The sequence below is a fragment of the Dendrobates tinctorius genome, unplaced genomic scaffold (assembly GCF_039654945.1).
Source record: "Dendrobates tinctorius isolate UK_male_01 unplaced genomic scaffold, ASM3965494v1 ptg000014l, whole genome shotgun sequence".
NCBI classification, from domain to species: domain Eukaryota; kingdom Metazoa; phylum Chordata; class Amphibia; order Anura; family Dendrobatidae; genus Dendrobates; species Dendrobates tinctorius.
This window is the reverse complement of record NW_027361682.1, coordinates 18,484,876-18,510,078: the sequence shown is the minus strand read 5'-3', so window position 1 is coordinate 18,510,078 and position 25,203 is coordinate 18,484,876. Positions and strand designations below refer to the sequence as shown.

The 25,203-nt window shown below is 41.9% G+C and overlaps 1 protein-coding gene across 4 annotated transcripts in view; it reads right to left on the bottom strand.

Annotated features, from left to right (window-relative positions):
• Positions 1-1,556: 1,556 nt before the first annotated feature.
• The window catches only part of LOC141072482 (uncharacterized), a 90,292-nt gene continuing 66,645 nt past the window's right edge, over positions 1,557-25,203 (bottom strand). Inside the window, exons 3-7 of one of the 4 annotated variants that reach the window (XM_073559759.1) lie at positions 19,167-19,484; positions 16,650-16,916; positions 13,859-13,984; positions 8,998-9,033; positions 1,557-4,009 (exon numbers count right to left, since the gene is read on the bottom strand). In XM_073559759.1, coding sequence (XP_073415860.1) covers positions 3,951-4,009; positions 8,998-9,033; positions 13,859-13,984; positions 16,650-16,916; positions 19,167-19,484 — 806 coding nt within the window. In that variant the 3' untranslated portion in view covers positions 1,557-3,950. Of the gene's footprint in view, positions 4,010-8,997; positions 9,054-13,858; positions 13,985-16,649; positions 16,917-19,166; positions 19,485-25,203 lie in introns of all 4 variants that reach the window. The other 3 variants (XM_073559774.1, XM_073559766.1, XM_073559780.1) reach the window with 3 other exon arrangements.

Genomic DNA, 25,203 nt, shown 5'->3' with positions numbered 1-25,203 from the left:
GGAAGCAATGTCACAATGAGGGGTTTAATTAAGTGGTCATGAACTCATAATTTCATAATTATTCCTTATATTTGCTTGAGTTTCTCTTCAAAATATGGACAAGTGACTACTGCCTCATGGTTTTGTGTTACCTTCACCTAGGCCAACGCTGCAATCCTATAGGTTAAAGTAGAGGAGTTTGAGTTCTTTTTAAGCTCCATTTCAGGACTGGAGCAAAACCACCCAATTTTAAGTGAAGTTTACATAAACTCTTTTGCTCCCACAGGTCTTTATTTAGGAGGAGACATCACATGTGACTTTCAGGTCTGTTGGCCTGTTCAATAAGATGAGGAACTGGGAAAGGAAAGCCAAACCTTACAGACCTTACACACACAGGGGGAGAGCAGTTACTAGATAGGATTACAAATTATCTTCCAGACGAGAACTATAGTAGTTGAATTAAAATATTCTGCAGGATAAGCCGTTTAACGTAAGCAGGATATTTGACCAGCTTCCTGATAAAAGGAGACAATGGAGAATATCTGCTGCTGAATAATATTGTGAACCTAACGTCATTGTTATTCAGTTCAACAGAAATGTCAAAAAATGGTGTGAAAATCGAAATTGAAAGAGGTTGTAATTAGCTAAAGTACTTGTGTCTAAGGGTACAAAAGTTTTCTTTCTTAATATAGATGTTGGTTGATTTTGCCTTACATAACTGATAACGCAGACAATTTGAAGATTAACAATAATGTGTACTCAGTGGTTAAAACAGCTCTTTCATACTTACCAATATTAATCCTGCCCGCTGGACCGTCATGGTAAAACCCTTCAAGAATGTTCTGAATTTTTTTCTGAAATTTCAGTAGTCCTGGCAAATTCAGGACAGTTGGCAATGATGCAATGAGAAAAACCTCAGTCATGGCCACCATCAGTGATGAAAAATAACAGTAAAGGGCATCTGTTAAAAATGGATAGTCTCCTCATTTCAGAAAACTCATGATAAAGCAACTATTTTATTCTCTACAACTATATACAGTCATTGCCGAAAGTGTTGACACCCTTGAAATAATTCCAGAAAATGAAATATTTCTCTCTAAAAATTATTGCAATTACACTCGTTTTGTTATACACGTTTAGTTCCTTTGGGTGTATTGGAATACAAAAAAACAGAGGAAAAAAAGGCAAATTAGACATAATTTCAAAGAAAACCCCAAAGATAGGCTGGTCAAAATTTCTGAAATTGTGGGTAAACAACTTTCCTTCTAGCATGTGATGCTCATTCAAACTCATGTGTGTCTGAAGAACGAGAATTGTTGAAAAATATCAACCATCTCAAGTTTACAATTCCGTCTCAAGAGATCTTGATGTTCCTTTGTCCACGCTGCGCAATATAATCAAGAAGTTTACAACCCATCGCACTGTAGCAAATCTCCCTGGACGTGGACGGTAGAGAAAAAATTGATGACAGTGGACCTCTTAACCTAGTGGGCCCCTGAGCAGCTGCAGAGGTTGTGCCAATGGTATGTCCATTCCTGGCCACCATGGTTTTTAAAGAAATGTGAGGACGAAAAAAATGAAAACAAATATAATATTTGGTTTTATTCAATACAATTCATATTCAGTAGAAAAATATATGCCAACAGTTTCGATGTGAGATTGCAAACATACATGTGCATGATTCTACAAATTCACTATAAAATATATATACATGTACATTACATTCTCAATATTAATCATTTACCCGTAACCATTTTGATATCCGACTTAAAGTATTTTAGAAGAGTTTATCTAATTTCTTACTATTTTTGAAAAAAAAAATCCCTATATTTTTACAGACATTTTTACAGAGTACTTCTTTACACAAAAATTCAACATCTTGGGATTCCTATACTTATATATCCCATCCCTGCTACCATGTGCAAACTTTCGTGGTTATTTACAGTGGAATAATTATATTGTCCTATTACATGATTTACAGATAAGTCTGCCATTACCTTTTCTTGTATTTTGTTAAGCAATACAATTTGATTTGAAACTATTTTGCTCTATTTAATAAAAAAATATATACATTAAAATATGTGCTTTCTTACATATAGAGGTGGGTGGCTGACAAATCCATCGCAAGCATTAATCAAAACAATGTACATCTGGTATTGATGAGCGAACGTGCTCGAATATGGCGTTGTTCGAGCATGCTCGTGTGCTCACCAAGTGTCTTCGGCCTGTTCGAAAAAAAAGTTCGAGTCTAACAAGCAGACAATCTCTCCATGTGTTGAGGCTGTTGAAGAGCCGCGAGACATGCAGCCGTAGGGACTTGAACATATTTTTCTCATCACTAACATCCAGTAAAAAAAGTATATGTTAACGCATATCTTTTTATAACATGGCACCTTTGGGGTAATGGATGGCAGATAGATGGCATCCGTTGGACATATTTTATGGCACGCATCTCTAGATATGTCAGGTTTAGAAACAAGTTAAGGAAAGCACTTCTGTAGGTCCCATTATAAGCCTTCGTTAGCTTGTTGACTGCAGGAGTGGCATACAATAGGTGCAACCAGTACAGTCGCACAGGGTCCTCTAAGAGATAAAGGGGCTATTTCCATCTCGAAAGAAGCAAGCAAAGACACTTAAAGGGGCCCATGTACTGTTCTTGCACAGAGGCCATTTTCAGTCCGTGTCCATCACTGAATAACAAGGTTGTGCAGCTGCACTGTTTGAATTTCATTCAAAGTAGCGCCTGCTACATCTGTTTGTTCCTGAACCATCTATTGAGTCCAAAGACAACACCCTCACATTGTTTAATATTAAAGGATAAGATCCTTTTTTTTTAATCTTGGGATACATGACATAAGTGGTATAACATATGTGACTTTAGTTTATAAAACCATTTTATGGCATACAGATACTGTACATAATATGTAATTGAGGCAAGATTCTCTAATTTTATGGGAAAATGGGAAAATCTATTTTACGAATTAAAATTTTGCAGACACAAACTGACCAGCAGACACTAGATGTACTGGCAAATATGAAAACTAATGCAAAACTAAGGCATCATCATGCAATACTTCACAGTACTTTGATGCCCCCCTATTCCATGAAGGTACTAAATGAACATTTGCTGGTCAGCCTGATTCACTTTAATAATAATGAGCTGAAACAGCAGACACAGCCCATGCACAGATTTTTTTTTTTTTTAAATCCCAGATATACCTCCCAATTTATCTGATTGAGCAGTTTGACACATTTCTGCTGGGTATGTTGGAATATTTGGTGGTGGTATTCTATTTTTCTCATTATGGAGGTATGGTGGAGATGCTTTCTTTTCTAGGCAGGAGGCAGATAAACTTAAAGTAGCTCTTCAATGAGAATAAGTTATCACCTATCCACCAGATAGGTGAAATCTTGCTGATCGGCCCCTCACCGACCAGTAGAATAGGAGGCTTTTTTCTCTGACGGAGATGGTCGAGCAGTACAGATGCCTGACCAATAATGCATTCATTCTCTATAGGGGCTCTCAGAAAAAGCTGAGGCTGAAGGCAAAGAGCTCAACAGCCTCATAAGGAAAGAATGGAGTGCGGGTCGCACTTGCGCACTGTTACACCGTTCTAACAGGGATAAAAGTTTCCCATTCTGCCAATCGATGCAGATCTCAGCACTCGGACTTCCATCAGTCGACATGTGGATATGTAAAAACTCTTTTTACAAAGGACAATCCCCTTAAACCATCGTATTACTAAAGCGGGTGGATGAAGGTGACACCTTTAGATAACAAATTGAAAATATGTATAAAAAGTAGCGATTTATCAACCTCATCAAAATAGGTTACACCATTTAGGAATCACCCTTCCTATGTTTTTCTTTAGTCCAGTGTAAGACATGAATTTCCTATCAACTTAACATGGTTCACACATGGTATTTTCTTAAAGTAACCACGATTCTTCCTTGATTCCCCACTGGTTATCTCATACAGTTGGTGGTTGCAGTAATGGTGGTATGGCTGGGTTCTCTTCTCCAGGTACTTCTGTTTAAAAAGAAAAGAAAATACCATTAGGCAAGTGAGAGATAACCCAAACTGCCTCATGTGACAAAGAGTATTGTATGATAACAGTCATTCATCACATATAACCATATTTTTTTCAATGATCCCGTCTTGACAGGAGTTTTCCATAATTTGAAGGGTTTTTGGAAAATCCTACAAACCAGACTTGAGTAACATGTGGGCCACATCCAGTCCTTTGGTTGTTCCTGTATGGCCTTTGGAACAAGATAGCCCTCAGAACAGGATAGCCAAAGGACTGAAAATAGTGGCCATTGGGCTGAACTATTCAGTTGCCCTCCGCTGCCCCATATCTCAATTTCTCCAGTACCTGCATTTTTAGGATGCAGATATTGATGATTATAATTGTGGCTCAGGCAGTGTAGGCTCCTTCTTCCACTATTTAGCATGTGTAACTGAGTCTTGGGCAGGAAAAGCGATGACGTCACTAGATGTCATCTATTATACGGAGCCTCAGTGCACACAGCAAAGACCTGGGAATAGTGTCGGGGAACATGAACAAGGTTAGTATATTTTTTTTCTAATTATCAGTAACTTAAGGGTGAATTTGTGAGATCATTATACTGTGGGATGGGTGTGTGGAGGACTGTGCATAGGGCTGCTTTGAGGACCATCATACCATGTCTGGTGAGCTGTGAGCACCATCATACAATGTGTGGGGCACCGTTATAACGTGTGTAGGGGCTGTGATGACTTTATCACTGTGGGTGGGTGGCTGTAGGGATTGTTATACCTTGTGTGGGGTCTGTGAGGACTGTCATACTGTGGGGGTCATCCTATTGTGTGGGAGGCCATGGGGGTCATCATTAAAGGAAAGGCTGAGGGGATCATACTTTTTGAGAGGCTATGAGAACCATTATACTGTGTTTGTGGGTCTGTTTTGTTTATCACTCTTTGTATTGGGGGGCTTTATGTGAGGGGCTGTCATGATCCAGGCCGGGCTTGTTTCTTGCTATTCTCTCCTCGGGCTGGTCATGCGGGGGATAATTTTCTGTGTCGTTTTGGATCTGTTTGGCTATTTCAGTCCACGGCTGCATGCAGCCAGCGTCAGCTATAGTTCCTGCAACTGGCTTGAGCGACTGAACCTGTAACACCCTGATTTGGCCTCTGCCCGTTTACTCAGTTCACGTGCCTTCCTATTCCTGCTACCCCACTTGTCTTGTTGTTATCCCCCTTTGCTGTGACCTTGGTATCTGACCCGGCTTGCCCTCTGACCTGTTTTACTGTCTCACGTCTCTGGCATCTCTGCTTCCGACTGGTTATGACTTTTCTGGCTTGCATCTGACCGAGTTTATTGCTGTTTCCTCTGGTACTGCAATTCCTGTCAGTTCCTGACCCGGCTTGTCTGACCTCTCTCACACCACCTAGTGGTGCCTGTGCTGCCGCATGGTGGTGTTACGTCGTGAGTGCAACCTTTCCTCCCTCACCAGCACCCTCTGGTGAAGGCTGCGCGATACTGCTCTGCAGCAGCATTACAGAGGCTATGTGGATCATACAATGTGAGGAACTATGAGGACCATTATACCGTGTATGGGTGGCTGTGAGAACCATAATACTGTGAGTGTGGGGGCCATCATTCTGTGTGTGTGGGAGTTGTAAGGGCTACCATACTGAGGGCTGTTGTGGGAGCTATCAGACTGTGTTTGGAGGCTATGGGGGCCATCATACTGTCTTGGGTGACTGTGAGGGCATCATACTGTTTGGTGGCTTGTGTGGGCATCATATTGTGTTGGGAGAGCTACTGTTTATGGTACAAAGACTGAATAACACGAGCATATGATTTATAAACTTTTTAAAAAGCAGTAAATTATGTATGTGAGTGACGAGGGAGACTCCATTTTGTATATAGGAATTCAGGCCCCATAGATTATCCAGAGAACTCCCTCCATTCCTGAATTGTGGAAAAGTACACAATTCCCAAAAGAGTAGAACTTTTGGTCAGAGAATTAGAAGCCATGTGTTAATGAAGGCAGGGATGAGCAGAGCTAGGACCCCCTGCTGCCTTTTGTGCAAGTCTGCCTATTTCAAGGGAAAACTCTAGTGGGTCGCCCCTCACACCCAGGGCAGCAGGGTACTCGGTACCGGGCCGGTGTCAGGGGGATGTGTCACAGCAGCGGTGACCCGGTCCGTGGCCCTGGGCGCCCAATATCAATGGCGGTGATGTCAATAGTGTTATAGCTTATTTGAATAGTTCGTGACGCCACCCGTGGTGTTTGTCAAGTAAGATGTTGAGCCAACACTGCATGCAGATCCACTGGGACTGATGGTGTGGTGCAGCAAAGATGGTGTAGCTCCCCACAGGTGGAGCTGTAGTCCCGGGGCAGTGTGGGTGCAATGGATGAGGAGAGGCGCAGAATGGTATAGATGCTGGTACCCAAATGTAGCGGTGCTGAAGGTGTTAGCGGCGAATGAATGGAGGACACCAGGGCTTGCAGTTTCAAAGCTTTACTCACAGTTCGTGGTACCCACTGGTGCCTGCCTCCATGCCGTGTCCTCCGGGGTAGAGACTCAATCAACCTCCCGGGCAAGTCAGGGTTCTCCTCTCCAACACTCCGCCAACATGTGCCTCTCCTGAACGACTCCTCTATTGCGCCTTTTAATGTGAAGAACTCCAGTACCATAGTTCTCTGGGATTCCTCCTGTCAGATGTTCCTAGAACCTTACTTGTATGACAGACAGCTGTAGCCTCTATCGGGGACTCCTCTTAGAGTCCTGGCTCGCAAATCGGTTGCTGTTGTGTCCCAAGTCTTGGATGGGAGTAGTGCATTTACAGCCAACTACTCCACCGGTGTCTGCTGCAGAACCATAAGTGTCCATACAACCTCGGGGACCGGGCCCCGGCCTTGCGCTGAGAACCTATAGGTAGGGTTCCTCTTCCAACCCACAACTCCTCTCTGTTCTCCTACTCCTTCGTTCCGCGCTGTTCCTTCTCCCTCTTATGGAAGCTGAGGTTGCAGGTCTACGTCTTTCTCCTTCTCTTCTCTTTCCCATGCCAGCTGGCTCAGATCACTGAGGCAGCTGCAGCACTCTTTCTAAACTGAACTCAAACTGAACTCAAAACTAACTTCAGAACTGAACTCCTCTCGCCTGACCTCCCGTCAGACTGACCTGTAATTCTGAACTTTCCCACTCTTTTATACTAACTCCACCCACCTCCCAGCACATCTCGTGTTACCAAGCAGGGTTCCACAAAGGGTGCTCTGCTACCCCCAGCCTGAAGCTGCTAGGCAGACCTACTGAACTATCCTGTGTGTGGGATACAGGTGTTGGAGTGTGGAAAGGAGTTCCCAACTTACCTAGGCGGTGGGGCACTACACCTTAGGAGAAGGTGCAGTACCTCTGTGGCGACTGCGCCTCAGGGGAGCCACACTAGACTCTTTGGCACTGAGATCTAGAGATGATGTATGAAAGTACCATACATCTCAGGGTTGATTAAAGTATACCACCAGAACTCTGGGAGCCCTCTGCACACATCCCTGCATTTCATATTTCTCTATCTGTCCCGGATACCGAGCGATCGAGACTGGCTCTCCAGAGCCACTTAGCCGACCCAAGATTGGACTCTCTGCATCGGTCTAGCCCCAATGAACCCATTGAGACGTCAGTTGTCCCGTTTGGACCTCCAAATAGGAAGTTATGACCCATCCTAGATATTGGGTATTATTTCAGCGAGAAGGTAAAGGGAGGAGAATTCAGTCCAACCAAGAGGGGCGGTGGCAAATATGGGAGGGGGTGCGCTAAGGGTAAAAAGCTAGCTACACACCTTTAGACTCCGTCTTTGTTCTGCCATGGAAGACACGTCACATCACGTGTGGAGACAAGAAACTAAGAAGGTGCCTGTGAATACAAGAGCTCCCTTCGTCCACAAGTGATAAGAACGGTAACGTGACATATCCAGCTACCTGCTATTCCCAACCTATACTCTACTTTAATTTGTAACTCTGGCTGTAATTTCTGTATTTTACGCTGTATATAGTTGTAGTATCTATTGCGCCTTTCAGCAAGTAAAATATCAATTAATTTTGGGCTGCTCTTTTATCTCGAAACCTGATTTCCCACGTCCGTGAGTTCGGCTAGTACTTATACGCTACCTAGGGTTGGTTTCTGATCCGATATTATTTTGCTAACGTATTGGGATTATATCTAATGAGGAACTGGTGGCAGCATACAGATGTTATTGGGGATCGTGGCAGTGATGGACCGGAGATTTATATATGTATTCCCGGCCTGGTACTGGTGATATATATACCCCCCTCACTGCAGAGTGCCTCGATAGCCAGTACGTGACAGGGCAACCTCTCCGGCGACTACTTATCCTAGGTGCAGTTGCCCGACTGACCTGAGGGTAAGGGGGCACCAGAGAGCTGCAACTGTGTAAGCTCCGTCACAGATTGGTGACAGAGGGGTGATATCCATTTCCCCCCAGCTCTTTCTCGTGTGTGTTTTCCTTACAATATGGTTCTGATTAGTTGCTACTGGTAGGAACACAAGGCAATAATGGGGCATTTGGCATTGGACTTTGAAATTGGGGTAATAAATTGATACTTTGGCCACTGTCCACATCTGGCTTACCCTTATGAAATTGGCTGTCCACCAGGGCTGGACCTTGACCAATCAGGTGAACAACCATGGACGATCTAGATGTAGGATGCCAAAAGTAAGTTTTTAGAACCTAATAATTGATATCTTCTCATCTTTCCACTACTCAAGAGACATAGTTTTTAATTATTTTAATAAGGATTTAAAATATTTCCCATTAATCTAAAAACTTACAGGTAAATTTAGGTTTTTCGGTCATCCACATATGTCAATATGGTTGTTTTTCTTAGTTATATGGGTTTTTGAGAAATCTATGTATTCACCATCTATGTGCTTACTGTAGTGTGGGGGTCTTTTTGCCCCAATTGTTCTTTGGGAAGGTGAAAATTAATTTTATTAACTGTGGTACTCACCGTGCCCCAGGAGAGATGCTATTGAAAGACGCTGAGCTAGAAGGAATTAAAATACTCTGTGAATGATATAAAATAGTTATAATAAAGCTGGTAATTTTATTGTTTTATTCTTTTTTTAGTGGATTTTACTTGTTGCAACTTTTTTTTTTTTAAATCAATCTGATTGGTCAGGTTGCTGGGAATTAAACCACCATAAATCAGGTAATGATTAGTGATGAGCGAATTTGTTCGTAAAATGATCGCCAAACATAAATTCGCCACGAATATGACACATTCGGAAACAAGAGTATTTTTCTTAAAATCGGAAAACATTCGGTGAAAAGTGCAGGAAAATATTTTGTTTCCACAATAATTTTTTTCAGCACTTTAGCAACGATAATGGTGGTGTATCATGCGCGTTTGGCACGTGTTTGATGAGTGGAGGGGGTTTGCAGAGCTCAGAGGTGCAGTGGTCTTGTAAACAGTCATTTTTTTCCTAACTTTATGTGTGCACATTGCGGCTAGCCAATCAGGGTGCAGGAAACACCCACAATGCCCTGACACAACCGCTTGTGTCATTGGATGCTGAAATCACATGTCCCTCTCCATACAAACAGCAGACAACTTGTTTTAGCGCCATTTTGACACTGTAACAGCGCAGAGAGGCTGCTCCTGATGCTAGCACTGTTAACAGCAAGATTTTAGCTAGTTAGTTAGGCGGTTGTATATCAGTCAGATAGTGTAGCTAGCTAGTGTCCAGTATGGCTGTTAGATTTACCTTCCAGCACTTTTTTTGGGCCGATACTGAAGTCCACAGACAAAGCCAGCAGGGCACATGTCCTACAAGTGTGTTGTGCACTGCTTCTATTGTGCTCTATGCATGAGAATAGCATTCTAAGTAATATTTGTTCACTAGCTAAATGTGAAACAGCCTGCTGTGTCCCACCTTGTCATTTAGTGCTGTGATGATATGAACCTGTCTGCAGACATAAGGCTCATTAAAAAAAAGTATATAGTTTTTCAGTTGCAAAAAGTTAGACAACTCGCCAGATCAAACTTTGTCATTTTGTTGGGTTGAAATTAAGCTGTAGAGGCCTGATCCAGAGGCCACAAAAATTCTTCTGTTCCTAGTGTCATACAGTAGGAGACCTGATTTTCAAATGGTTTGTAACACATCTAGTGTGTTATAAAGGCCTAATCCAGAAGCCACCAAAAAATCCTTCTGCTCCTAGTGTCATACAGTAGGAGACATCTGACTTTCAAATAATTTTCAGCATCCAGTGTGTTATAGAGGCCTGGTCCAGAGGCCACCAAAAAATCCTTCTGTTCCTAGTGTCATACAGTAGGGGACTTGACTTTAAAATAGTTTTGTAGCATTTAGTGTGTTATAGAGGCCTGATCCAGAGGCCACAATAAATTCTTCTGCTCCTAGTGTCATACAGTAGGAGACCTGAGATTCAAATAGTTTGCAGAATCTTGTGTGTTATGGAGGCATGATCCATAGGTCACAAAAATTTCTTCTGTTCCTAGTGTCATACAGTAGGGGACATGTGACTTTCAAATTGTTTGTAGCATTTCTTCTTTGTCATACAGGCCTCATCCACACTCAAACAATTCTTTCTTCTGTGACTAACACGATACAGCACGTCATATTTCACTTTGTAATTTACTGTGGCTGATATTCAGCTGTTTGCAGTGGCGATGCAGAGTTTAAATTCTAAATTATTGTGCTAATACTACCACACTATCTGAGCAACATGACTGGGAAAAAGTGAGGCCGTAGTGGAAGGGGAATTAGGCTTAGTATTCTAGGTGTACGTTGGGTAGGTGTTAATATTTGTGAAAGTACTAGTTACATCCTATGCAAAGACAACTGACAACTTCTGATACTGGATGGGCTACTCCACTACCTTTCTTTGGCAGATGCACAGCGGTACGCCTTGTTGATGAGGCCCAGAAAGAGCATGTGCTGGAGTGGATGGCAAGTGCAGCTTCAAGTGGCCTGCTCTTCCTCCACCTCAACATCACACCCAGTACAGTCCACAGAGGTGGCACCCAAGTTCCCCTTGCTTCCCCCCACGTCCCAGCTCTCCAACCGTACAACTGACTACTGTATGGAACCATAGATGGGGGAGTGTTATGATTGAGTCACCGGAGGAGGCAAAAACAAAAATGCTAGCTAAGTCCAGAAAACCAGAGAGGTTGGCAGCTATTGGATTGCAGACCCCTGATCCTATCACAACAACTAACAGTAGCCGTGGGGGGTTCCTATGATGCCCTAGACCCCTCGATCACAGCCGGAGAATTAAATAGGCCTAAAGCAAGAAAGGGGAAATCTAAACTGCCCCAGAGCAGACCCCAAAGCAATAGGCAGCCCCCAAAATATAATGACGGTGAAGCAAGATGAAAACACTAACACAGACAGAAAGATAGACTGAGCAAAGACGGGGCCCAAAACTACCTAGATAGGAAAGGACAGGAAGGCTGCTGTCTGCAATCCGTGAAAAACCCTATGAAAATAAGAGCCAACAGACTGACAGTGAAAAAGGCCCTAAAGACGCTAGGCTTCAAAAAGCTATGTCAGTACTCAGGAATATTCTGAAGACAGAGCAACCGGCAAAAGGAGATTCAGCTCATCCCAGCAGGGAAAGGCAGAATCCAGAAAAGCAAGGAAAACAAACACAAAACACAAATGCAAACAGGCAAAGCAGAAACTTAGCTTTAGGGAAGCAGGAATCAGACTGGTGTCCTAGGAGTCCACAGAGAAATCACCCGCAGGGCAGGAGGGCGTCGGCAGCCTTATATCCAGTCAGTGACTCCACTCAGCCAGTCATCCTCATTAGACTCAGGTGCCTGATAATCAGGCTCATTACCTTCCTTAACCAGAATAGGGAGTTCCCCAGACCTCAGTGAAGAAGGGGAAAATGAACTCACAACAGGGGAGTTTGAAAAGCTGTTAAAATCAAGAGGAGAAAATCTGCACCGATGCCCAAAATTTTTTTAGCTTCGATCCGGGGCAGGACGAAGTAGGGACCGAACAGTATTCTTGACTCTCGCCATCAGATGATAACCCCTGGGGGGGAGGTGAACGTGATGAGGCTCAGATATCTGAGGCTCACTCGGACTGTACTGTGCTGCTGTGCTGTCAGGGCAGGAAGAGGAGGAGGGTGACTCCAAGGGCGAGGTGCCCGGCAGCCAGTGTTCTCTCAGAATGTGTCTTCAGCGCTGCTGGTGGTGTACTGATGAATAAGCGCAGCCGGCTCTCGTCTGAAAGTGTAGACCACCTAACTTTCATCAAGATGAACAAGTCATGGATCTCCAAACACTTTTGCACCCCAATCGCAAACTGTACAGACTAGGCGATATTGCATTTTTTATTGTGATGCATTAATGTTACATAACTGCACTCTGTGTTATCTTTAGTGTGGCTTCTGTGCCTGCTGTGACTGCTGCTGATGTTAACACAAATTTCTGGAAATTTGAACAGTCATGGTTGGTCTACATCTGCTGGTTTAGCTGTAGTAGAAGACGTGTCGGTCCAAATTAAACTATTTCAATTCTCGTGACAGTTATTCCACTTCGGTGGTGTCAGGCCTTCATTTTTAAAAATGTGAACACTCCTGGTTGGGTGTCCATCTGCTGTATTGGGTGTAGTGGAAGACATGTCATTCCTTATTATACTATTTCTACTGTGGTAAAATTGATGCCATTTTTGTGGTGTCTGCCTGTAATTTTTGAAAATGTGAACACTCCTGGTTGGTAGTACATCTGCTGGATTGGGTGCAGTAGAAGACCTGTCAGTCTTTATACTATTTCTACTGTGGTAAAACTGATGACACTTCTGTGGTGTAAGGTCCTCATTTGTTTAAATGTGAACACTCCTGGTTGAGTGTCCATCTGCTGGATTGGGTTTAGTGGAAGTCATGTCAGTCCCTACTATACTATTTCTACTGTGGTGAAATTGATGACAGTTCTGTGGTGTAAGGCCCTCATTTGTTTAAATGTGAACACTCCTGTTTGGGTGTCCATCTGCTGGATTGGGTGTAGTGGAAGACCTGTCAGTCCCTATTATACTATTTCTACGCTCGTGAAATTTATGCCACTTCTGTGAAGGAAAACCCTCATTTTTTTTAAATGCGAACACTCCTGGTTGGGTGTCCATCTGCTGGATGGGGTGTAATGGAATTCCTATCAGTCCTTATTATACTATTTCTACTGTGGTGAAATTGGTGCCACTTTGGTGGGTCTGCCAATAATTTTTGGAAATGTGAACACTCCTGGTTGGGTCTCCTTCATGCGTGTTGCTTGTAGCAGTAGGCCTCCGACACTGTCAGCCCTCCACCCCCTTGGGTTCAACTACCCATGTTACTATCCTTACATTTTCCTGACAGTGGTAGTCTACAAAACCGGTATTTGTGCCACCTGATTCTGGCTCAGCATGGAAGCAGTTAGAGGTATTGCATGTAGTATCAGGGCTCCCAGCAATGAGGCCCTACACCGATCTCTCAGCCACCACGTCTTACAGTGACATACAATGGAAAGCTGTAAATGCTGTCCCAGACCCTGATACCTCATGTCTGGCTGATTGCTTCAGTGCCATGCTAAAATCTGTATTGTGGGTGAATTGATGCCCCTTTCCTGGTGTCTGTCCCTCATTTGATGTGTTTTGGCAGCATTTGGGGCCGTTATAAGGTGTTTTGCATGTGTTTGTTTTTGCCTCCCATTGACATGAATTGCGTTTAGTTATGTTCAGAGAATATTCGCCAAATTAATTGTTGAATATTGCAAATTCTGCGATCGTGATCCGAACTGAACATTGAAAGCTTGTTAGAATAAAAGTTTGAATCATTTAAAAAAATTGTGAAATGAACAATATCTTTACCTCTGATAACGATCCTATTTCGCCTTTTTATCAAGTAACCAAGTGCAGCAGCGACCAAAGCAACAACTAGAAATATGGCAACTATTGCGACAGTAGAATTCTCGTTGTTTATTGTGGATAGTTTTGCTGAAAAGAAAGGTTCAGTTTGTTTAATACATTTTTATATTCACTATAGTCCAGTGGTCTTAATAGTAAAGGCCCCGTCTCACATAGCGAGATCGCTGAAACGTCACAGATTTTGTGATGCAACAGCGACCTCCCCAGCGATCTCGCTACATGTGACACATAGCAGCGACCGGGCCCCTGCTGCGATCTCGCTGATCATGCTCGAATGTCCTGTGCCATTTTTTGATCGCTGGTGTCCCGATGGCCAGCATGCATTTTTGTGTTTGACGCCGACGAGCGACCACGTTGATGACGCAGAACTCATGGATGCAGGCGGGAATCGTCAGAATAGCTGCTGTGTGACAAGGTCCCAATGACCGCCGAGGTCGTTATACGGATCGCCGGATCGTTGCTGGCTGCGTCGTTGAGTAGATCTGCCAGTTTGACAGCTTACTAGCGACCATTTAGTGACGTACCAGCGATCCTTACCAGGTCGTATCGTTGTCGGGATCGCTGGTGCATCACGAAGTGTAACGGTACTCAAAGAGACTATTTGCTAAGGTTATTTGTTCACTGTTGCTACTACTTGAGTATTGTATGGTAGTGTGGCAATTAGAGATGAATGGATATTTTGAAATTAGAATTTTTATATTTCTCTGAATTCTACCTCAAAAATTAGATTTGCGTTGAGTAAAATTGTGTGAATCTCTATACTGGAAAGCTTGGAATTTTTTGGAAAAACACATGTAGAGAGGAGAGAGACAACCCTGCAGATCTGCCGTCCATAAAAGATTACACACGACGAGGGGATCCCGCTGACCTTAAGAGCTTACACTTTACAGGACATAGAGAGGACATCACTGCTAAGAGCTTACACTCTACAGGAGATAGAGAGGACATCACTGCTAAGAGCTTACACTCTACAGGAGATAGAGAGGACATCACTGCTAAGAACTTACACTCTAAGAGAAAGAGAGAGAGAGAGGATCCCGCTGACCATTATAGCTTACATTCTACAAGAGAGAGAGGACCCTGGCTAACTTGTTTTTGTGAAGAGCAAAACGAATTTCAAAATGTTCAAATTTGCGTGAAACTTTGATTTTCAGGAAATTCAACTCAGACTTGAACTTCCAAAGAATAATCCCTCTCATCTCTAGGGACAATGTTACTTATAAGTGTCAAGCACTGAACAGTGTATGCAAGTGTCAATAATATTTAGAATTTTTTTTATTTAGACAGCTGTATGGAAGAATTATTTGTTAAATATTTGGCACTGTAATTTCGATACAATATTGTAATTTGTTTTAAATTACCATATATACGCGAATATAAGCCGAGATTTTCAGCCCATTTTTTGGGGCTGAAAGTCCCCCTCTCAGCTTATATTCGAGTAATATACACCGGGGGGTCGGAGGGGGGGGCGGGGGTGTCAGGTCATACTTACCCGTCCTGACGCTGTCTCTTGAGCCCCCAACTTCTTCGCGCTCTCTCTTCCTGCCTTCAGCGGTCACGTGGTACCGCTCATTAAAACTCATGAATATGCGCATATAATGCGAATAATCTATGGAGCTGCTTCTGGGGACACCATGTGGGGGAATAATCTATGGAGCATTTCCCACCCTAGGCTTATACTCGAGTCAATATGTTTTCCCAGTTTTTTGTGGCAAAATTAGGGGGGTCGGTTTATACTTGGGTCGGCTTATACTCGAGTATATACAGTAGGTACTGTTTGGTATGGTTATTTTGCACTGTATGTAGATATTCGAACACTGTATGGTATTATTTGCATAGACAGTGCGTGAAATCACTAATTGTACAATGTATCACTTTAAGGCTAAGTTCACACAGGGCGTTTTTTTTGCGTTTTTTATGCTAATTTCCAGCTGCTATTTGCGGTCCCAGCAAAGCCAATGAGATTTCAGAAATCTCATGCACACACATTGGTTTGTTTTTTTGTCATCAGCATTTTGTGCTTTGCATGTTTTCTTGGACATAGAGCGGGTCATGTCTTTCAGCATTTTTCAGCGTTTTTCACTGTATCTATCTATGTCGCTGTCATCTTTATATCTATCTATTCCATGTGTATATACTGTATGTAATCTATCTATTCTTTCCTGTCAGGTCACGTTGTGATATTAGTGTACGCGGCTGCTGAATTGCCGGCTTTACAAAGGACATGCGTGTGTAAAAATCGGACAGCACAAGCATTGTCCGAGTGCTATGCAATATTTTTACAGTCCGATCGTGATCTACAGGTATGGTTCTACAGAAAGTAGTTTTTTTTTCTCTGGGGATACAAAATTTTATTAGCATGCACAAAGAGACACAAGATAGCCCAAAAAAATGCATAAAAAATGCACCAAAACTGCAACAAAAAAGCACCAAGACATGTGTTTTTGCTGCAGCTTTTTTCCTACCAAGAAATAAGGTTTTGCTGCAGAAAAAAACGCAGCAAAAACATCCAGTGTGAACTTAGCCTTACAGTGTATAGTAGTGATCTCAGCATTAATATTTTAACAACTACTGTATATTATTTGGTCAATGAATGACACTGCTTGGACACCATAGTGTATGGTATAAGCAAAAGATATCACATAGGGATCACTAAACAAATGTTTGGGTCTAGTTTTTTATGTCTCCTCACAAGATTCACGTCACAGAACAAGCAAAATATAGCGGTACTCACCTGGTGTTACGACGCATACTTCTTTCTCTTTATGTATACCATCTGAGGCAGCACAGCATATTTGATTGTCTTCCATCTCAATCTCCTCCGACAATTTCAGTGTACTCCTTAACTTATAACCTTGAGCTAATTTTTTGCTTTCATTCCTCTCCGTGTTCAAATATCTATGATTATTCCACCAAATTATTGATAAATTACTTTTACTCTCTGCTTCACATACATGCTCTTTTGTTTCAAGGATTTTAGAAATCTTTGGATCACACATACCTGGGGAGAGAAAAATGAAATATATAGACATGTTAGATAACTTGCACTGGGGTAGTGCCAGGGGTACAAGCCTTATGCTTTCCATGCTTTTTCAGAAACATACCAGCTTTCCTGAAAAATCCTGAGATTCCTCGAAAAAAGGAAGGCCTGAACTCTTGTAAGAGTTGGCAAATCTCCCAAGTGTATGCTAAAATCTCCCAGATACTGTGTTTTATATTTGCCACCGCTTCTTATACATTCTTGTGGCCTTTGCGTGAAAAGGATTGGTGGACCTCAATGCTCGGTAGAGCCCCCAAACTTTGCTATTTTTGCAAATGAGCTTGATAGGTATCCATGCAAGCAAGCAGAAAGAAATGGTGAGCATTGCGGCGGAGAGATCTGTCTCGCAAGGATGGTGGGAGACAACAGGGGAAAAGTCCATAAGAAATGTGCTTGCACCAAGGAATGTGTGTGTGAGTTTCTAGGAGGTCCAAGCGATACTGCACAAAGAGAGAGACTTGGGTATTTCTACCATGAGGGAACCTTTGAACTCCGAGAAAGAGAGGACTGTAATTCCAGGGTCACACGAGCGATGATTCTCTCTTCCAAGAAAATTGGCTCGATTATGGTAGTGACAGTCTGCTCAAACTCTGATCCGAGATTGATCAGAGGATCAGTTTACGGTGATGTGATCCTCTTAAACGAGATAATTTCAGCACAGATGCGTAGGAGACTGAGAACTTCATTTTTCCATTTTCTTCATCGTCTGTGTCTGCGTAAATCGTTTTACCGACACCCTTGGACTTGAGTTGGCATGTGTCATCTGATTTGTGGAACAAATTGCAGCATGCGGCAATTTTTTCCACAGACAGATTTGGTCTGTGGAAAAAAATGCAGATCTGCAGGAAAAAGCTTTCTTTGCAGGAATGTGGTCTGTTCATACTACAGCTCCTGGGCAGGGGAGGAAGCAAAGAGAGTATACAGATACTACAGCAGGGGATCGCAAATTATTTTTCTTTGATGGAATAGAATCTTTAAAAACAGGCAGGGAAATGTTTCACTTCCCAAAACAGAATCAGCTGTGATCCCGTGCTGTCCTTTCTGTATCCTCTTTTATGTCCCCCCTACCGAGGAGCTGTGGTATGATACGACACAGAAATTACACAGTACACAGCAGGGACACATTTATAACATTATCTCAGCACAGCAACATTTTTAAACATATCCAAGTGTGGAACTTATTATTCCAAGATCTATAGTTTGGTGAGCGGACTTCTGACTGGGTCCTACAAGGAACGGTTAAAGGATCTGGGAATGTTTAGCTTGCAAACAAAGAAGGCTAAGAGGAGACTTAATAACTGTCTACAAATCTCACATTGTAGAAGGATCATCCTTATTCTCATTTGCACATGGAAACACGAGAAGCAATGGACTGAAACTGAAAGGGAGAAGACACAGATTTGATATTAGAAAACAAATTTTGACAGTGAAGGTGATCAATGAGTGGAACAGGCTGCCACGAGAGGTGGTGAGTTCTCCTTCAATGGAAGTCTTCAAACAGAGGCTGGACAGATATCTGTCTAAGATGGTTTAGTGAATCCTGCATTGAGCAGGGGGTTGGACACGATGACCCTGGAGGTCTATGATACTATGATTAAAATGATCTTGGTTTGTAGGACAAGCCCTTGAAAAAGACAGCACATATGCACCGCAATGTAAAAACAATCTGCTGTGCACATGTTCATTCTTTTTTAATGTCTTTTAACTGTTCCACGTTTGTAAAGGTGTGAAGCTGTTAGGGTATGTGCACACGTTGCGGATTCTACTGCGGATCTGCAGCGGTTTTGGTCCTGCGGATCTGCTGCAGATTCCGCTGCGGTGTACAGTACCATTGTAATCTATGTAAAATAAAAAACGTTGTGTACATGCTGCGGAAAAATCCGCAGCATAAACGCTGCAGGTTCATTTCCGCAGCATGTCAATTCTTTGTGCGGATTCCGCTGCGTTTTACACCTGCTCGCACTGCACACACAAGTCTCACCCCGGACATAGTCACAGTCACATAGTGTGGGAGAACTCATTAGACATGGCTGGCACTTATGTAAAAACACCAAATGTTCATGGGAATTATCAGTTTTTCTATGGGGAAAGCATTTTCCAATTCTATGTGTGGCAGCACTTTCTAATATTCACGGCTAAAATTCATATGGCCTATGCAGAGAGCCGAACAAACAAATTCTTCTTATTACTATAGTAAAAAAAAATTCTTACCACAAACATTGAAATTAATAATATATATCTGTTCATTTCCTGAATTTGTCATCAGAGTCATAAGATATTTGTGTGCATCAGAAAACGTAACTTCGGAGATGGTCACCGTCACTTTGAAATCTGTCCATTCAATGGAAATCTTTTCATGTTTTAGCTTCTTTGTAAGGAAATCAATTGGAAGAGCTGTATTATCATCTTCATTTTTTACATTATCTTCATTTTTTACTCTGATGTTCACAAGCGGGGCGTTCAGGTCACAAGTGATGGTCACGGATTCCCCACATGAACAAATCTCATTACTGCAATTGGCTTTAAATGCTAGTAAAAAGGAGAAGGAGGAGAAATGTCAGTGTCCTAATTGTTAAAGGGTACCCATCTTGTTGAAGACACAGTCCAATTTTTTGTCAGCATGTTATAGAGCTGTGTAGACTGATATATGTTTTTTTTCGAAAATTTTGTACAAATGGTAATTTATTCATTAAATATCTGCTTATTCACAGTTTAGGAGTCCAGTGGGCGGTTCTACTTAGTGACTAACAGTCCATTGGACTCCTAAGCAAAGAATAATCAGAAGTTTAATGTATTACTATTTCTACTAAAACTTTATAAAAAAACGATATAATTATATTTTCAGTGGTGTTTTGATCATGTTAGGTTCCCTTTAAGTTTCTGCTACATAGCAGAAGTCAGACAGTACTGTACTTTAGGGTTTACAGCAGCACAAACATTTACAACATATCTTGACATGAGCGAGGATCTCATGTGCATGCTCTTCACATCGATAGTTGATTTAGTAAGGGTCTCATGTCCAGATCTTTAGGGTACAAAGTACTAATTTCTCTACCAGAAGGATGAAAACTGTCTCTCTCAAGCACCCTATAGGTGGATACGGTACCCAGTAAGTCAATGTCCAAGATTTGAAAAAGCTATGAAATATTCACATGTAGACAGTTCGGTTTTTGGAGTTTTTGCTCCTCACCAAGACATTGTTGGGTTCTGGTTGGCTGTGAATCAAGGCCTTCTGAAAAGTCAACCACTGAATTACAGAATAACCCCGTATAGAAGGAGTTCTGGAGTTTTCTTCATTCTGATGAGCAAAATTTCAACCCATAAAGTAAGAAAATAGGACATTTAATTGGGCATGGGCATTTTTTTTTAAAACCACCTAAACAGTGCCACTGTTCATCACAAACCCTACATGTCCCAAGAGCAGTGCTGTTTGAATGTGTCACCAATAGTGTTGAGCATTCCGATACCGCAAGTATCGGGTATCGGCCGATACTTGCTGTATCGGAATTCCGATACCGACTTCCGATATTTTTTCAATATCGGAATTCGGCATCGGAATCGGAAGTTCAGTTGATTGACGGCCTGACGTCATCATGATGCGCGGTGTGTGCGCATCATGATGCGCCGTCATTTCGGGCCTTCCGGGGGTCTCTGCCGGCCTGCTGGGGGGCTGTGCCGGCCTGCCGGGGGGCTGTGTGGACTGCCCGGGGTCTGTACCGGCCTGCCGGGGGGCTGTGCCGGCCTGCCGGTGGTCTGTGCACCCTGTGGGGGTCTGTACCGGCCTGCCGGGGGGCTGTGCCGGCCTGCCGGGGGGCTGTGCTGATGTCCGGGGGTCTGTGCAAGCATCGTCCGATGGGACTACAAGTCCCATCGGGCGATGCCTGCTACCATGACAGTGATTGACACATTAGCCAATGATGGGACAGTAGTAGTCCCATCATCCGACTAATGTGTTAAATGTTAAAAAAAAAAAAAAAAAAAAATACTACATACATACTACATGCATGCTACATACATACTACATGCTACATACATACTACATACATGCTACATACATACTACATACATGCTACATACATACTACATGCATGCTACATACATACTACATGCTACATACATACTACATGCATGCTACATACATACTACATATATACTACATACATACTACATACATGCTACATACATACTGCATGCTACATACATACTACATACATACTACATACATACTACATGCATGCTACATACATACTACATACATACTACATGCATGCTACATACATACTACATGCTACATACATACTACATACATGCTACATACATACTACATACATGCTACATACATACTACATGCATGCTACAAACATACTACATGCTACATACATACTACATGCATGCTACATACATACTACATATATACTACATAAATACTACATACATGCTACATACATACTGCATGCTACATACATACTACATACATACTACATACATACTACATGCATGCTACATACATACTACATATATACTACATGCATGCTACATACATACTACATGCTACATACATACTACATATATACTACATACATACTACATACATGCTACATACATACTGCATGCTACATACATACTACATACATACTACATACATACTACATACATACTACATGCTACATACATACTACATATATACTACATGCATGCTACATACATACTACATGCTACATACATACCACATACATACTACATACATACTACATACATACTACATGCTACATACATACTACATATATACTACATGCATGCTACATACATACTACATGCTACATACATACCACATACATACTACATACATGCTACATATATACTACATGCATGCTACATACATACTACATATATACTACATGCATGCTACATACATACTACATGCTACATGCATGCTACATACATACTACATACATACTACATGCTACATACATACCACATATATACTACATACATACAATACATTCATACAATACATACATAGACATACAGTACATATAACATAGAGTAACATACTTACCAATACTTGTCACATTGTTCCCCGAAGCCATTGTCTTTTCCGGAATAAATATTAACATAACAAACCACAAAAATACTCACCCACGATCCGAAGCAGTCCACGAGTGTGTCCCACGACGATCTTGGGTAGAGAACTGCAGCATCAGATGATGCTGCCGTTCTCTACGGGCTGCAGGAATCCAATGAGGGAAGGTAGGTATCCTTCCGCACTGTATTCCTCCGCCACTTAAAAAAAAAAAAAGTCCCTAGTCTCACTTTATGCCATTGCTGTGTGGGAATTTCCCACACAGCAATGGCATAAAGTGAGACTAGGGACTTTTTTTTTTTTTAAGTGGCGGAGGAATACAGTGCGGAAGGATACCTACCTTCCGTCATTGGATTCCTGCAGCCCGTAGAGAACGGCAGCAACAGCTGATGCTGCAGTTCTCTACCCAAGATCGTCGTGGGACACACTCGTGGACTGCTTCGGATCGTGGGTGAGTATTTTTGTGGTTTGTTATGTTAATATTTATTCCGGAAAAGACAATGGCTTCGGGGAACAATGTGACAAGTATTGGTAAGTATGTTACTCTATGTTATATGTACTGTATGTCTATGTATGTATTGTATGAATGTATTGTATGTAGTATGTATGTAGTATATATGTGGTATGTATGTAGCATGTAGTATGTATGTAGTATGTATGTAGCATGCATGTAGCATGCAGTATGTATGTAGCATGCATGTAGTATATATGTAGTATGTATGTGGTATGTATGTAGCATGTAGTATGTATGTAGCATGCATGTAGTATATATGTAGTATGTATGTAGCATGTAGTATGTAGCATGCATGTAGTATATATGTAGTATGTATGTAGCATGTAGTATGTATGTAGCATGCATGTAGTATATATGTAGTATGTATGTAGCATGTAGTATGTATGTAGCATGCATGTAGTATGTATGTAGCATGCATGTAGTATGTATATGGTATGTATGTAGCATGTAGTATGTATGTAGCATGCATGTAGTATATATGTGTTATGTATGTGGTATGTATCTAGCATGCATGTAGCATGCATGTAGTATGTATGTAGTATGTATGTAGTATATATGTAGTATGTATGTAGCATGTAGTATGTATGTAGTATGTATGTAGCATGCATGTAGCATGCAGTATGTATGTAGCATGCATGTAGTATATATGTAGTATGTATGTAGCATGTAGTATGTAGCATGCATGTAGTATATATGTAGTATGTAGCATGTAGTATGTATGTAGCATGCATGTAGTATACAGTGGGGAAAAAAAGTATTTAGTCAGTCAGCAATAGTGCAAGTTCCACCACTTAAAAAGATGAGAGGCGTCTGTAATTTACATCATAGGTAGACCTCAACTATGGGAGACAAACTGAGAAAAAAAAATCCAGAAAATCACATTGTCTGGTTTTTTTTCATTTTATTTGCATATTATGGTGGAAAATAAGTATTTGGTCAGAAACAAAATTTCATCTCAATACTTTGTGATATATCCTTTGTTGGCAATGACAGAGGTCAAACGTTTTCTGTAAGTCTTCACAAGGTTGCCACACACTGTTGTTGGTATGTTGGCCCATTCCTCCATGCAGATCTCCTCTAGAGCAGTGATGTTTTTGGCTTTTCGCTTGGTAACACGGACTTTCAACTCCCTCCAAAGGTTTTCTATAGGGTTGAGATCTGGAGACTGGCTAGGCCACTCCAGGACCTTGAAATTCTTCTTACGAAGCCACTCCTTCGTTGCCCTGGCGGTGTGCTTTGGATCATTGTCATGTTGAAAGACCCAGCCACGTTTCATCTTCAATGCCCTTGCTGATGGAAGGAGGTTTGCACTCAAAATCTCACGATACAAGGCCCCATTCATTCTTTCATGTACCCGGATCAGTCGTCCTGGCCCCTTTGCAGAGAAACAGCCCCAAAGCATGATGTTTCCACCACCATGCTTTACAGTAGGTATGGTGTTTGATGGATGCAACTCAGTATTCTTTTTCCTCCAAACACGACAAGTTGTGTTTCTACCAAACAGTTCCAGTTTGGTTTCATCAGACCATAGGACATTCTCCCAAAACTCCTCTGGATCATCCAAATGCTCTCTAGCAAACTTCAGACGGGCCCGGACATGTACAGGCTTAAGCAGTGGGACACGTCTGGCACTGCAGAATCTGAGTCCATGGTGGCGTAGTGTGTTACTTATGGTAGGCCTTGTTACATTGGTCCCAGCTCTCTGCAGTTCATTCACTAGGTCCCCCTGCGTGGTTCTGGGATTTTTGCTCACCGTTCTTGTGATCATTCTGACCCCACGGGGTGGGATTTTGCGTGGAGCACCAGATCGAGGGAGATTATCAGTGGTCTTGTATGTCTTCCATTTTCTAATTATTGCTCCCACAGGTGATTTCTTCACTCCAAGCTGGTTGGCTATTGCAGATTCAGTTTCCCAGCCTGGTGCAGGGCTACAATTTTGTTTCTGGTGTCCTTTGACAGCTCTTTGGTCTTCACCATAGTGGAGTTTGGAGTCAGACTGTTTGAGGGTGTGCACAGGTGTCTTTTTATACTGATAACAAGTTTAAACAGGTGCCATTACTACAGGTAATGAGTGGAGGAAAGAGGAGACTCTTAAAGAAGAAGTTACAGGTCTGTGAGAGCCAGAAATCTTGATTGCTTGTTTCTGACCAAATACTTATTTTCCACCATAATATGCAAATAAAATGAAAAAAAAACAGACAATGTGATTTTCTGGATTTTTTTTTCTCAGTTTGTCTCCCATAGTTGAGGTCTACCTATGATGTAAATTACAGACGCCTCTCATCTTTTTAAGTGGTGGAACTTGCACTATTGCTGACTGACTAAATACTTTTTTTCCCCACTGTATATGTGTTATGTATGTAGCATGTAGCATGCATGTAGCATGCATGTAGTATGTATGTAGTATATATGTGGTATGTATGTAGCATGCAGTATGTATGTAGCATGCATGTAGTATATATGTAGTATGTATGTTGCATGTAGTATTTATGTAGTATGAATGTAGCATGTATGTAGTATGTAGTATGAATGTAGCATGTATGTAGTATGCATGTTGTATGTATGTAGCATGTAATTTTTTTTTTTTTTTTTTTTTTTTTTTTTACATTTAACACATTAGCCGGATGATGGGACTACTACTATCCCATCAT